Below are 15,890 nucleotides of genomic sequence, written 5' to 3' on the forward strand. Positions count from 1 at the left end.
TATGATATCTTACAAAAGGTTATTCCTTATTTTTTGTCCAGCAACACGTGTAAATTTCTGCTTGTTATATGCATACAGTCTTTTCAAAATAAACTTCCGTCTTCACAGGAAACAACCTCATTAGGTTTAAGCAACAAAACTTTAGTTAGTTTTAGGAAAAAATCATGGTTTGTATTAAAATAACTCCGGAAGTGGTGTAACTTAAGTATGGAAGTTACGTGACAAATAAATCAACGTTGACTTCTGGTTTTTACACGAACAGAGGTCCGAACAGCAATCTGCTGGGCGAAAATCCTACTCCCTACACAGCGTTTGTTGCTCTTCATACTTCCTGGTTTACAATAACGTATATGAATTACAGTGCATTTACTTTTCGTAGGTATAGCTACAAACGGTGTACGAGAACGGCCTGAACCAAACCATAACCATAGCAGTGTTAGATCAGAAAACACTTTTTTGAAACAGTGATGCTGTCCATGTCGATAGCGGCATCAGATCAGAAAAAGCTTATATGTTTCGTTCTGATATGCTGTATTTTGTAGTTTTGTCTGAACAAGTCCCAAATCCTGTATCATCCTGATATTTCTACCCTCCGGTGGCAGGAAGTATTCATGTGTCTGCTTTGTCCATACAAACCCGTCACCTGGCATAGGACAGCCAAGGATCTCCACTCTCATACAGACGTTGCCGCTGTGAAACCAAGAGCGAGGGTTGACTCGGATGTATCGGCCGACCACTGGCGCCGGGAAGAGGTTCCGGACCGGGATCTCCTTTTCCCTGTTGCCAGTGAAGATCTACTTAGGCAAACACATTCATCCACACGGTGAATAAAGAACAGAATGTTTTTATTTGAGCTATTTCAGTTAATTTATTAGTATTTTTCATGGACAATGCCTTTTGATTAACAGCTATAAATGAGCCTAATGTAGCCTAGAACGTAGCACCATTGTCCCGGTTAAAATGCACCCTAAAAGACTAATGCTTTGGTCCACATAACCCTAAAGCAAACACACATTCATGCACCTGTAGGACATGATTAAACCTTGATCCCAATGGGAGTTCATTGTAAATTTTAACACCCACTGTTTTAGTTCTTCTTTGCACCTTTTGGCATTTTGCAAGACAAACAGTGCAGTTTGGCATTTGGCACAAAAGGTGTGCGAGTGGGTGAGCACGGAGCTTGTAGTTTAAATTACTGCAGGGGCATTATCTCCCATATCACCAGCCAAGGGAGTGTACAGTTACACCAAAATCTCATTAGCTGGGACGTGAACCGCAGTAGGGAGAAGCGAGGATATAATTTCCCTCTAAAATATAATCTGATCTGCATATTCACTCATAATAGGATTATTAATATTGCTATTATTTTACAGGCCGAATGCACCAGTTGCTGCTTTAGTTTTTTGACAAAAAAATTCCAGTATTTGGTTTCTGTCTATTTAATTAAATCAAGTGACGAGACGTAACTGTGACGATGAGGTTCCCATCTGCTTCAGGGTTCATCAGTATTTACTAGACTGCCTCCCAGCTCATTAAGCTTGGAAATGAGCAGAGATCTAAATCTTCCTCAGTAATTGCTCTCAGGCAAGAATTCATTTTTTCTATCATGTTCCAGTCAACAGGGGACAGACAAAACAAGACTCCTTATGCAGCTAGTTTACGCGATAATGCTTGAGCTCAAAACAGTGTGATAGTAACTTCCTTTGTAGAGATACAGTATTGTCCACCCGATTTGACCGTTATCAGGACATTAAATAGGCATTATCAGTCGCTATAAGCACCATAGATGTGGGTTAGTAGGGGCCTACTACGTAAAACTGAAAGTGAAACTTAAAAGTAACACGTTCTAACATGTTGTAAAACTGAATGAAACGTCACATTTTGAACACAAAGAAAAAGGTTTCTTTAGGTTTAGGCAACAAAACTACAAAATCTTTAGGTTTAGGCAAAAAAAACAGTTAGGTTTAGACAACAAAACTACAACTTCTTTAGGTTTAGGCAATAAAACAACTTTTTTAGGTTTAGGCAACAAAAAAAACAGTTAGGTTTAGGCAAAAAAAACATTTAGGTTTAGGCAATAAAACTACAACTTCTTTAGGTTTATGCAACAAAACTACAACTTCTTTAGGTTTAGGCAACAAAAAAACAGTTTTAAGTTTAGGGAAAAGCATTGTGTGCTGGTGATGCAAACTCTGGTCTAGGGTTGTCTTATCCATCGTCCCTGACCTCCAATCCTTATGGAGTTTCATGCTGTTTATGCTACAGCGCCTGACTTGCTGCGGTCCCTATAGGTCGCTGTCGTCGTCTTTTATATCTTTGTTTCGGCGATCTACCATGTGAATAGCTGATAAAACCTATTAGTGGGTGTAGTAGGCCCCTATTGACCCACATCTATGGGGCTTATAGCAACCGATAACGCCTATTTAATAGCCTGACAACAGTCTAATCAGCTGAGGACACACTAGTTGTAAATGCCATGATTGTTACTCACCATGTCCTGCGAGCCATTCTTCAGTGTGATCCAGGTGTGACTGTCATTGCTCACCATGACCTTGTACGAGGTCACCCAGTCGCTCCTGTTAGCGTTAGGAAGAGAAGAAATATCCCATCAGGCTGAATTCAATGCAAATGAGGCGATTGTGAGGAAGTCACTCAGCAAACCATCCAGACACGCTTAATTCTCACTGGGTGGAAGTCTGTTTAAAAATAGGACAATGGAAGAGGAGGAGGTCGAAGAATTTATATTAGAAGTGTCACTTGAGCCTGTTATTGCTTAAAGTTTTGGGATATGAGCAAAAAGTGAAGTTTGTCTGACTCATGCAGATGGTTTTCATTTTAACTGGGTCGAGTTTAGGTTCTGAATTCCAGAAAGGTTTGGCCCAATAGTCAGGCTGAATTTCCATTTTGTTTCACTTCAGTCACAATTTAGAAATGCTGGCGGTGATTCCGGGGTCTAGAACCAGGCTATGCACTGTATTATTTATGTGAGTGATGCTATTGTGAATTCAAAATAGCATTAATGTATTCCTACATTTAAAAACGATAGTAAATGTCAAAGGAAGCGTTTGACATGTACTTACTTGCTCTCTTGCCATTAAGGGTTAGAAGATTGATACCACTCTTAGGTCTGTACGGTAGCTTAGCTTAGCACAAACACTGGAAACAGGGCGAAACAGCTAGATTGGCTTTGTCCAAATTTTGAAAACACGCCTACCAGCACCTGATTTCACACCAGAGCAGCGGCGAAGTGCGGCCTGCGGCGAGCTGCTATGCAATGTCTCGGCCACTACCAAGCTATGGTCCTGGAAACAATAATGTAGCTGTGACAAAAATAAATGCAGACTTAAAGATCACTGTAATGGATTACAAAAATCCAGCAAGTTTAAAAAGTCTACTAATACATTTTCAAAAATGAGTGGAGATAAATGGAAAGAAATGGCGAGAAAAGAAAAAAAACTTTAAAAGTATATAGGAGTTGTAGTTGAGGAGCTAAAACTTGCAATATTCTCCTTTAAAAGTATCTTAGGTAGAGTACAGACAGGTGAAACATCAAAATAATACCATGTTTTTTATGTTTCTAAGCAGAAAGACTATTTATTTTCTGGTGATTTAATGTCCCATCATGCCAGACAGGGCTCTACCAGCTGTGTATGTAGGCTGACAGGGACTCCGGTGCTTCTGGATAAAGACATCAGCGGTGAACTGGTCCAGCCTGGTAAGAATTCCCAGTTCTGCTAATTAAAGCGCTGTTACAGACAGAAGCTCCTGAGCTGGCACCGCAGACAGCTACATGCCCTACAGAGCTAATTGCGGGAGAGATTCTGTCTCAGGCTGGCCTTGAAGGAAAATTACAAACACAGCCCGATACAGTATCTCCCCATGCTCTCTGACTACACAGCAGTTTCCACAAGTCGGTGCCCACCCTCACCAATTAAGAAGCACAAAGGCCGAAAGTTGTCAAATATTATTACAGAGCAGTACAGGAGGTAGATGGCAGAAATGTGAACAGAACCAGCTGTTGGTTTTCTTGGTGAATATAGGACTCTGGTTAAAAATGCAAATACAACCAAGACCACTTTCTAAGAAGGCAAACTTTATGTTTCTTATTTGAAAAAATTGTCTGTTAATTAGTTTTTGCATCACTCACTAATCTGATCTTGATCTTTGTGTATATGCATGCTTTTATTGTCTACTCTGTTGACCTGCTTTATTCTGCCTATGTTTGTAAAGCACTTTGGTCGACTCATGTTGTTTTAAATGTGCTTTAGAAATAAATTTGATCTGATTTGATTTGAAAATGCTACCCCAAAGCCGTTAACAATGTAAAACTTGGGCGACAAGCCTGTACTATATAGTGAGGATGAGTTTTCTGTGTTGTTCCCCGACACATATAGAGCTTAAAGTCAGGTCTAGCATAATGTAGAATCCAGTCTTGTCGAAAAGTGTGAGCTGAATAATTCAATGTGAATTGCTATGACTATATGTACCTTTCTCCGTAACGAAACACACACATAATCCTGTGTGAGCTCAGAGAGGATTTCACAAGAGCTCATGGTATCAAGTATGTACTGTACAGTATGTGAGCATGCCAGCATAAGAGTCACACACTAGAAATGTCAATAATTTAAATATAGCATCAACGCAATACTGAGTTGACTCTACCCAGTGTCCAATTGGTAGAAAAACATTATATCATCACTGAAATGGGTTGTTAGAATTAGTGTTATTAATTTAAAAGAGACAAATGGGCAGGGTCATAAGGTCAACAATTGCAAACTTTTATGATTAATTCTAGCTCTACTTAAACTTTTATTTGTTTTAAATTTTTAGGGTAAAGTATGTCAGAAAAGGTGCTACTTTACAATTATATATGACTGTACATTAACTTAAAAACAGTACCAAAATAACATACACTCTGGCACATTAATTGAAGCGAGGGGGATGTGTTGCTGGGTTTTAAATTTAGAGTAAATATTTTTAAAAATGATTGCATACACACACAAAAAGACCCGGCAGATTTATGTGCTGATGAGTTGAGGCAGTGGGAGGTGAGATTATACCCATCCCTTTATATAAGTTGCCATGGAGACCTGATGGTACTATAATTTATATCTTAACAAGCTTCACAAACATCTTTAGCAGAGCACAGCAGACTCATCCCATGTTGTAAACACTTACTGTAAATATAATTAAAGTGTGAAGTTTAAATATAATCCCTACTTGTTATAGCCCTTGTTTTTCCCATTATCTGAGTGTGATGAACAAGCTTACAGTGCAGTAAGATCTTTTTTTCTCCCGTGTTATTTTTACGATGTAGTGACCTTTTAAGAGAGATGAAAGAATGAGGCTGTACTCCAATCCATCAAACTCATAAATCCTTAATCCCACAGTGAGGGGATCAGAAAAAGACTCGTGAAAAGGGCAAACACCAGTGAAGGTTCAGCGCCATGTGGGCGAGATTGAAAAGCTTGTTTTGTTTATATTTGTGAAGTCAAAATTTCCAGTTGGGTTTACAGGAAAATCCAAGAGTCATTTAGAGTTCTGGAACAATTATTGCCATCTGTCTACTTCCAGTTTTCATTTCCCGTAGTTTATTTTGAAACTCATGCTATGTGTAATTAGATTGTTGGCCGTTTACAGTGACTTTTATTAGCCATGCTAGCGACATGGCTCCATGGGTGCACCACTTTGGTTTAGACCCACTTTATCTCAACAACTATAAGATGGATTTCCATGAAATTTGGTACAGACATTCATGGTCCCTAGAGGATGAACCCTACTGACTTTGGTGATCCCCTGTTGATTCCTCTAGCGTCACCATGAGGTTGAATTTTGTGGTTTTGAGTGAAATCCCACAACAAATATTGGATGGATTGCCATGAAATTTGGTGCAGACATTTATGTCCCATTGGCCTTTGTGTTTAGTGCTATTAACCACCGATAACACCTATTTAATGGCCTGATAACAGTCTAACTGGCGGTCTAATGGTTTAAAGCAACCTTCAATTAGACATCACCAGGATTTAAGGCAATTTAGAGGACTGGCACAAAATCCATCCCGCACAATTATCCTTTAAAGTTACAGTAGCTTGGACGAGAAAATCCTCATCCTCGACCATCTGCAACTCTCTATGCACGTCTGCGTGATTCCTACTCACGACCAGAGGGAGCTTCTGCCTTGTGTGATGACCCCCGTGAACTTTGTCAGCCTCCTGGCGTCCACCTCGAACCACTGCAACGGGTCGTCTCTGCCGGCGCACCAGGCCCCGTCATAGAGGTCATCTTCATAAAGGCCAGCCTGCAGGCCAGAAAACAGCCATGGGGAGCATAATTTTATTCCAGATGTCCATGTGGGAACACAAACATGCAGTCCATGTTTGGTGCAACACACTGACTGGTGCATTGCTTGTTTTTGTTACATATTTATTAGTAATAGTGTTGACAGTGGACAGGGTGAAGCATGCAAAAGTCAATGAGGCTGAGATGTTTGGATTCATTCTCTGAATCTGAAATATGCCATCCGGACATATTTTCTTGACATTCGCTCAGTTCAACGGCTGAAAATGACAACAAAATGAAAACTAATTATAAAGAATGAAATGCTACTTTCCTCTCTCTCCATGAAGCCTGTACTGCACCGGTTGACACAGTTGGCTCAGAGCGAGACGTGTGAACAGTCACACGCATGCTGTGTGCGTGCTGACAGGTCACATTGTTCATCCACTTCATCCAAATGTTAACATTATGATGACACGCTGCTCTGTACATGCTGAGTGCACACTGTACTATCACTTCCTCTTTATCTTGACTATCAAGTCTCTTTGACGTACACCACTCGTATTTTACATGGAGCAGCTAATTATTTAAAGATCTGAACCCAGAGGAATGGGATATAATTAATAACATTTATATATTCTCAGCTCAAAGATAAGTTAAAGGTACATTATGTAAGTTAACCTTTGGAATTGGGGCGAAATCGTTACACAATAACTATCCATGCATTACGGAAACAAATCTGACAAATTTGTAAAACTATAAAAGGTTTTGTAAATATCCTCAGCTTTAATTAATTATACGTTACATTAAAATTCTTTATCAAAGTCTTTAACATGAAGAAAGTTAATGAATTAGTCCTGTACATGTGACGTTTCCTCAAAGAAAATCTGTTTCATTTTATTATTTAATTTTAACCCAAACCACGATCTATACCTAAAGCTAACAAAGTACTTTTTGTCACGTAACTTCCGTACTTAAGTTTCGCCACTTCTGGTGTTATTCAAACCCAAACCACGATCTTCTCCTAAACCTAACTAAGAAGTTTTGTTGCCTAAGCCTAACCAAGCTTCTCCTAAAAGTAGTTTTATTTTGAAAAGACTGGAGTGGAAATTGACACATGCGTCACGTGTTGCTGGACATTCATAGGAAAACGCAGAAAAAATATGTTGTTGAAAGTTGTGCTGAGCGTCAAGAAAAAAATGGAAAATTTGTGTCTATGTACACGAATCAAATAGATTCAATTTCATGACTGTTTCACGACTGTGTTGAGTAAGTCTACCTTGGATGGTCTCTACATTATGGCTGATAATTTAAATCCCGTTTCAGAATATGAATGGAATTTTCACCTTCCCTCCACAGTGACCTCACTGAAAATGATGTAAACAATACTTTTATTTACATGCCGCTGGGAGAACATTTTCCAGCCTTAAGAAGTAACTGTTCAGCTGCCTTGAACCAAATTCCTAAAGCTTTAATGCATGACTGAGTTTACTGTTGAATGATTGGTGAGATTTGCAAATAAATACTTCTGCCAACAAGGATCTGTTTTATGTTCTGTTGGTCTGTCAGTTAGCAGAATATATAAAAAAAAAAATGTAATGGATTTCAATGCATGTCATGGAACAAGTGATTACTTTTGATGCCAATCCAGATCCAGATCCAGGTGCAGAGCCAGGACCTTTCATGAACTACTTACTTGGATGAAAACATAAACTTGGCACATGAATCCCATAATTGTCTGTCATTATGTGTATTTTGCTGCAGGATGAGGATACAGTTTGTAACATTTCTATTACAATGATTACAAATAGAGGATGTGCTATTTCAGTGCTGTCTAGAATTTCAATTGTTCATTTTTCACTGTCAGTTTGCATCTCCTTTAAGAAAAAGTTAAATTCCTCACAGACCTGTTGGTGTCTGGAATCCAAACAAAATGTACAAAAGTGGAAATAAACCAAGCTCACTGGCCACAGGCCCGATTCAACAGGCAACATCTGCTTTCTATGTTGTTTCTTCTGATTTTACAGATTGTTCTGGACACTATCTGTGCCCCTCTATGATCCCTGACGGGCACACCAAACAACAAATCCTTTGTTTTGTTGATTTCCTGAAACAGAGTGTCTTGTGTGGATTAAGGGCATGTGTGCGTGTTTCATTAATGTTGTGCAGAAGATGAGGCACGCTGCAGACTGTACACATGCTAATACCTTCAAAGCACCGCTCGCACTAACAGGAAATACCTCTTCTCCCAAATGCCAATCCTTTCTGTTGGGTTTGGGGACGTGCCCCCGGTTAAATGGCAGCACTGTTACTTTCTCTGTCGAGTTGAGTATTAAAAATCCACATTTAACTGAGCAAAAGCCAGCTATATCGCAGCCGCCATCTTTCCACGGAGCTTGACTATGAACTTTAAGTGATCCTGAAATTAAAAGATGCTATCTCTGGATCATATTTCCTTTGTATTGATGCTTTGTGGGGGAAAAAAAAAAAGACGCTTCGGAGAAAAGGTGATATCGCCCAGGGTATAATGCAAGCCCCAACATTTCTGCTAAGCTTGCCCAAGCTACCAACATTCCCACATTCACATTCCCGTCTTACCTGAATGTTAAGACGACCTCTGTGTGCTCCGAGGCCGTAGCGTTTCGTTGTTGAAGCGTGAAGCTGGAAGTCATCAATCTTCAACGTCTCCAGTCCCATGGGAGGGCATTCTGGGTAACAAGAATGACAAATTGGCCTGTGATGGTAATGTTATGTATCACGTGTTGTGTTGCTCCGGGATCATTGCTTTCAGACTCCTTTGACTCGACAGTAATGAGCAATTTCGACTTTTCACAGTGAAGCAAACAAGACAGCAGCTGCTCTCTGTGTTTGTTACTGAAAATAATAGGTGCTCCAATTATACAGACAAACACAATGCAGTCAACACATGGTGAACAATGAACAGTTTCATTTTGATGATGTGAAATGGCCAAATTAAAGCAGAATGTGATTGTTATGGTGGCGGCCATTATCAGTGCTGGTGTTTCTTCGTTCTGCCTCCGAACCAAACAACAATAATAACTCAAATTTACATCTGGAGTTATTGCTGTCAAGCAAGTCTCCTCTGCAGCTAATTAAATCACCTGTAGGAGACAAATAAAGATTGAATAATAAAGAAATAATGATACACTTCTGTCTGTAAACAACACAATTTCTCAAAACCTGGAAAATCAAACTACACAAGGTGAACCCACGAGAAGGAAATGGAGTTTAACAGCGTGACGGAGGCTTTGATGTCTAACCTGCTATGAATCTCAAAATGTGTCAGTCTTCATGGATGATTAATGACTGCACACTATGAGCGTTTCCTTTTTGTAATTTTGCAATGCGCGCCTATCACAGCCATCTAACTGCGGCCTGAATACACGATTAAATTGTTGAAATGACTAAAGCAATATCATGAAAGGGAGAAAAGCTGCAAACCTGTCAGGCGTGTTTAAAGGTATTCTTACAAAGATATATAATTTGATCAAAGGAAGATATTTCAATGTCAGAAAGGATTTGGATTACTAAAAGGTCTCATATTGTTTATCACCTACAGTACACACTGTATGCTGAAACACAATGCTACAGACTGAGAGGGTTTTTTGGTGCCAGTCCTATTAGCAGATAAACTGACTAACGGGTTAAAAACATAAAAAGTTGTGTTGATCCTTCTAGACCTTTTGCACAACATACGTAGTTCCCTTGGAGCGCTCCAGCAATTTTAAATTGCTCCTCCAAAAAGTTGTGGGACAAATAGATAAAAAAAAGAAATTAAAGCAACAGAGGCTGAGATATTCTGACTTTAAATGTGCTCTATACGATATCGAGAGCATTAATATAGCAGCAAACAACTATTTGCTATGTAAAGATATAGAGGAGTAATGTCTACCTGAGCAGAGAACGAAGTCGCTTTCCCTCTGTGTGTGTTGTAATCCGAGTTTCTCCGTGCTTTGTTGACATAGCCGGGCCGCATGCATGTTCGTGCATGTGAGCTTGCCCCACTGACTAGCTCATGTCCGTCGCTCTGCACTGCTTTCATACGGCGGTTACAGCTGATAACCATTGCGGAAGCGCCATGTCACCATGTTGAGAGCAGCGTGGAGGCAATAGAAATGCTCGGTATTTTGCAATTAGACCCTTTATGTTCGTAGTGTCAAGCTCCAAAAATCTGGATCCCACATTTCCCATAAAGCAACCTAATAATGGCATTTTTGTTTCATCCTCCCTGCCTGATAAACACCATGCTTTCGGTTTGTAATGCAGGGATCCTTTTTTTAGATATTATTTTCTCAGACTTGACTCTCAGACTTGTTTCCACTTCACAGTCACATGTAGATGATGATACTATACTTTACTGTGCAGGTATTGGCCCGGTCCAAACCAAAGGACATGAGTAATCGACCATGCAATAGATCATATCTTTACTGGCAGTGCGGACGATGGCAATTAGCAGCCATCAATATGACTAATCATCTTGTAATTAACTCCTTGGGTTTGGCGGTGTTCCACTAACACCCACTGATGCCACAGCACTGGTTTGGCAGGCGTGCAGCCGTCTTCAAGGCACTCAGCCTTTACTTCAGAAAAAACACTGTCTTTAAAAGAGAAAGCTGCACATCACTTAAGAATGTTTTCATTTGCTGCTGGAGGGAGTCTGCAGCTCATTGGAACAAATGCCTGTCTTTAAGTGATTGCAGAAACCGAGTTGGTGTTCACTAAATAGAGCTCTTTGTGTGAGATTGGCTCATCCTTTCACACTACAATGGATTTCAACCAGCGAGTGCCAAATGGGCGAATCAAGGTTGATGTGTGAAATCCCCGCTGCCCAGGGTCTGCAGACGTCGACCCCGGATCACTGCGATAGAATTTCAGAGCAAGAATTTCCGATTGGGCACCGGTCTGTTTTCACATGCAGCATATGCTGCACATGTTGCTGTCATACAGCCAGCACTGCCTTCGCAAATGAACACCCAGAAGTGAAACAGGCACAAAGAAGACAAAGACATTTTCTTTAAAAAATACTTTTGGGATCTGGGCTTTTTGCTTTTACAGCGTGTATGCATGTGATTTTGGACATATAAGCTGGCTGTGCATTGTGTAACTGTTCTAGCAGCCTGATATGTCTGAGACACTGAAGACCGTCAATCACTATGAACAAGAGTTTGTAGAGAGCCAGATTCAAAGAAGATCAGCATCCAAAATCCACACATGCATGAGACAATTTATGTTTGGTGCATAAAGCAAACATAACTTGAGAAGGAATTAATTCCTGCTGTAACTGAAACGTAAAAGTTGATTAATAACAAGCCACTGGTAAGACGTGGTAGTGTAGTATTCACAGTAACTCTATACAGCAATAAAACACACATGTTGATATACTTGTGACCCTGTATTCTTAAAATCCTCCTGGAATAAGACATAAGGCCACAAGCTTTCTGAATGGAGCAAACATATTAGGGACAACCTGGCCCAAAGGATCGAGGTCAGCAGGACAAAACAATAGATGGGTGCCTGCCATGTTGCAAAGCCCAAAATCATTATCACCATCTGAATGCAATCCTTCGCAAGAGGACCCACACAGGAACACAACATCTGGCCTTAACAATAATGAGTAATACAAAAGACAAAACACAGTCACAGCCTCATGTGATGCTATCTAGGACACTTGCCATGTTAACTGCTGAGGCCCAAAACCAATTCTGGGATTAAAGCTTAGTCAGGCTATTAAAATAATTTATGTGTATGATTTATTATAAAGTTTATGACTGTAAGCTTTAAACAGTTTTCAAACAAAGCACTTTTTAACCAGGTGGCTAACTCCGGGGTCTGAAAAGTGAAGCCAATGCTGAAGTGCTTTAAACTTGCATTCTTTCTAATAGCCAGCAGGGGACGACTCCTCTGGTTGCAAAAAGAAGTCTGATTGTATAGAAGTCTATGAGAAAATGAGCCTACTTCTCACTTGATTTATTACCTCAGTAAACATTGTAAACATGAGTTTATGGTCTCAATCGCTAGTTTCAAGTCTTCTTCAATACAGCATGATGTTCATTTAGTAAATTATGGTCCCATTTAGAGTCAAATAGACCATAAAGCAGGGTATGCTTTAGGGCGGGGCTACCTTGTGATTGACAGGTCGCTACCACGGCGTTGTCCGGTCTGAGAGTTGTCCGTGTTTTCTTCTTAGAACTTTAACCCTTTCACAGTGTGTTTTCAGTTCATGAAAGTTCACTGTAACATTTTGGACACCTAAAAATTCAATGTTGGGTTGTACTTAGCTCCACCCTCTCGTGTCACTTCTGGTTGCAAAAAAACAAGATGGAGACGGCCAAAATGCCGAAATCTAGGCTTCAAAACTGCAGTCCACAAACCACGGTAACTATGTCCACTTCTTATATAGAGTCTAAGGTACCAACAGAAATGGCGTCCTGTAAATTTAAATATTAGAGCGAGACCAGGTAACTTTTGCTAAACAGCGACCCCTGTGGCCACAAATGGTAATTGCAAGATAGCAGCACTATCAATTACTGTCAATTATAAGCTGTTATCTATCAAGAGTTTAAAAATATTAGCTAACATTAGCCCCCTTAAGCTACTGGTCAGACCAGACCAAGTAAAAGCAAATCTTCACAGTGTTTATTGATTATGACTTCAGTTTTTCATTTGAAGAAGATTGTGTTAATTCTTCTTTCAAAAGTCACATAGTCTTGCTTTAAAAGAAAATCCTTTAACAACTCGTGACAGACTTCCTGAACCATCATTGCACATCAACCCATGATACAGTTTTTACTTTTCATCAGCCTAAACTCTGCAGCTTGACTGTGCACATGTGAAAAACTGTGATATTTGAGCGGAAACATCTTGTTTCAACACATTTCAGTTACGTCCGGTGGGAATAGTGTATGAGCCGCTGACACATCCGCCAAATCAAACTTCTCGCTGGTCTTAAACCCCCTTGTTTAATGAATTCCGTCTTGTTTAGGTATGTGCAGATGTGGCAGTCACTGAAGTTCTGCTACAACTCCAACAATGGCCGAATAATTAAATAATAATAATAATTGGTGGATAAATAACTTGTAAAGCTGTGTAGTGGAGCTCTTGATATATATAAAGTTTTATATTTGACATTAATCAGCTGCTACCAGGAGTTGCTTAGAAAAATTTGGATAGCAGGTTGGTGTTGAGTCACAGAGTTTCAGCCGTGAAAACATGATTTTGGGAGACTGAGCTTTCCAGTTCTCGACTGGCTTCTTTGTGCCAGGCGTTGTCGGCACGGAGTTCCCATTTTCCAACATGCGAGAATATCCAACTTTCTGCTCCGATTCCCGAGTGCCAAATTAAAAATGGCAGCCTCTCTGTCTGTCTCGGCAGGTTCCTTACAACGGTTTCAACACAAACACATAAATTCACAGTTGGCCTCTCTTAACCTCCTCCGAATTATTAAATACAGCTTCCCGTTATGCTAGAGATGTCTGACACTGTGTAAATAAGTCTAATAGGGGCAATATCACCGCGTTCAGAGCTGTGGAAAGTCTGAGGTCAAAGCACATGCCCTGAATCACGCTCTCAGACAGTTTAATCTGTCATCTGACATGACAGGAAGGCTACAGGGGCATCCTGGCTGCAGTTTAGCAAATAGATCGTGATCCATGGAAACCAAACACAATGCTTCATAGGCAAAGACGACGTCCGTGCCTCTGTGGCTTGACTCCACTTCTGAGAGCATCAACTTGTATTGCCAGACTTTTCCTCTCAGGGAAAATTACGCTCTGAAAAAACGCTCCCCCTCTCCAAAATATTTGTCATCTCTGAGAGAGTTTGTTTCTTTTCTCCCATCCTAACGGCTCCCGTGAAAGCGGAGAAATGATCCATGTACGTCGGAGGGAAGCTTAATTTTTTATGAGGTCATGAATTTCCCATAACAAGTGAAGAGTGTCACCGTTTGTTCACTCACCCTCTTTTATCGAGCTGTATTGTCCTTCTCCTTCTGAGATGCTGTTTGGGTTTTTCTTTGGGGTGCCCTTCTTGTTCTTCTCAGCCTTTTTGTTGGCTGTTTTCACTAAAAGGAAGGAAATTACATTAATGCAGGAACAGAAATAAAACTTTTTCCCCATTTTTAAAGAGGCCCAATCACCTTTAAAACTGCTGATTCATTGTTGTTTACATAGAGATGGAGTGTAGACACAGAAAGAGAAAAACCTTGGCTGGATTCAGTCCTGCACATATGGATAGATTCAGGATTGGGGTCTGAACCAAGAGACAATCTCTGGGCACAGAACTCAAAAACATTTAACTCTTGTGCTCCTTATATCTCCCACTCACAGTGGCTAACCCAGTGCTCATGTAAGATCCTTAATACAGTGATACCATGTATAAGATGACCGCCTCAAGGTTTAAATCAGTCATGGAAGCACCCTTTACAAAAAGCAGGATGTGAGCAGGCAGTCATGGAAGTGATTTGACTGATGTCAGGTCAGGATAGGCCCCACGTGATAACAATCCTTCTCACATCTGAAAGTCTTTATTCACATCTCATTGTGGGGACAGGTTAAATCCTCACCAGTGCTCCGAGCTGCATATGTGGTTTCCCGTAACGGATATTGAAGGATATATATACTGTATATATATAGAAGGCTTTAACTTGTGCCAATCAAACTTGAGACACAATGTTTTGAACCTGAAGTTTCACCATAAAATAAAGGTTTTGGATTGAAACAATAAAAACAAGGTTCACTACAAGGTTTTTAATAGTGTATGTACCCTGTTTCTCCAAGTTTTGGACCATTAAACCCACTTTTTTATGCTTACAGAGCAGTTGAGGGTCTCCATGCTACTCTACAGGTTGGGAAATTTCTTCAACCTCCAACAACAGCCTTTTGATATTAGCAAGCGTGTAGGAGGAACTACGGTTAGCAACACAAAAAAACATGAAAACGCAAATGGTCCTATGTAGAGCCAGTGTTTAGTTTGACCATTCTGGGCTACTGTAGAAACATGGCGGCTGGCTCCATGAAGAAGACCGGCTCCGTATGTAGATATAAACGGCTCATTCTAAGGAAACGAAAACACAACAATTCTTATTTGTTTTTGTTTTACCATCAATACGCTGTCAATTATTTTACTTGTAGTCAGTATTCATGAGCCTCTAAAAATAATCTTGTTAATATGATGCAGTGTGATGGAGATAAATACTCTTCTTCATATTTCACTGTTATCATTTCCCTGCTCCAGTTCCACCTGCAGCAGGTATCTCTGCTGAGACACGTGACGCCACATGCCTGAAACATGAGGTCACTGTCGACACAGCTGCTCTAAATTATCCACCACCAACCAACCGAAAGCCCTCACGCCTGTAACTGTCCTCCAATCACCCGGCAGGATCTCAAACATACCTACAAACCTGCTACTGCATGTGCTGCCAAAGAGCTGTAACAGGACAGCACTGCTGCTTTTTTGGAAAAATGTGGATCTCACATGTGTTCATGTAATGCAGTCCTGACCTCTGCTGTGGGTGAGGCTGTTAATCCTGCTGCTGTGCAGAAACACGGCTCTGATCTATGCGTATGGGGGGGCGAGGAGGAAGACTACCTGAT

At 40.4% G+C, this 15,890-nt stretch overlaps 1 protein-coding gene across 1 annotated transcript in view; it reads right to left on the reverse strand.

Moving 5' to 3' along the window:
* Positions 1 to 15,890, reverse strand: part of cpxm2 (carboxypeptidase X (M14 family), member 2) — a 29,216-nt gene that overhangs the window by 12,252 nt on the left and 1,074 nt on the right. Inside the window, exons 2-6 of the mRNA XM_074619993.1 lie at positions 14,252 to 14,356; positions 8,875 to 8,984; positions 6,159 to 6,298; positions 2,492 to 2,576; positions 644 to 794 (exon numbers count right to left, since the gene is read on the reverse strand). Coding sequence (XP_074476094.1) covers positions 644 to 794; positions 2,492 to 2,576; positions 6,159 to 6,298; positions 8,875 to 8,984; positions 14,252 to 14,356 — 591 coding nt within the window. The remainder of the gene's footprint in view (positions 1 to 643; positions 795 to 2,491; positions 2,577 to 6,158; positions 6,299 to 8,874; positions 8,985 to 14,251; positions 14,357 to 15,890) is intronic.

Source organism: Sebastes fasciatus, chromosome 20 (assembly GCF_043250625.1).
Source record: "Sebastes fasciatus isolate fSebFas1 chromosome 20, fSebFas1.pri, whole genome shotgun sequence".
Taxonomy (NCBI): domain Eukaryota; kingdom Metazoa; phylum Chordata; class Actinopteri; order Perciformes; family Sebastidae; genus Sebastes; species Sebastes fasciatus.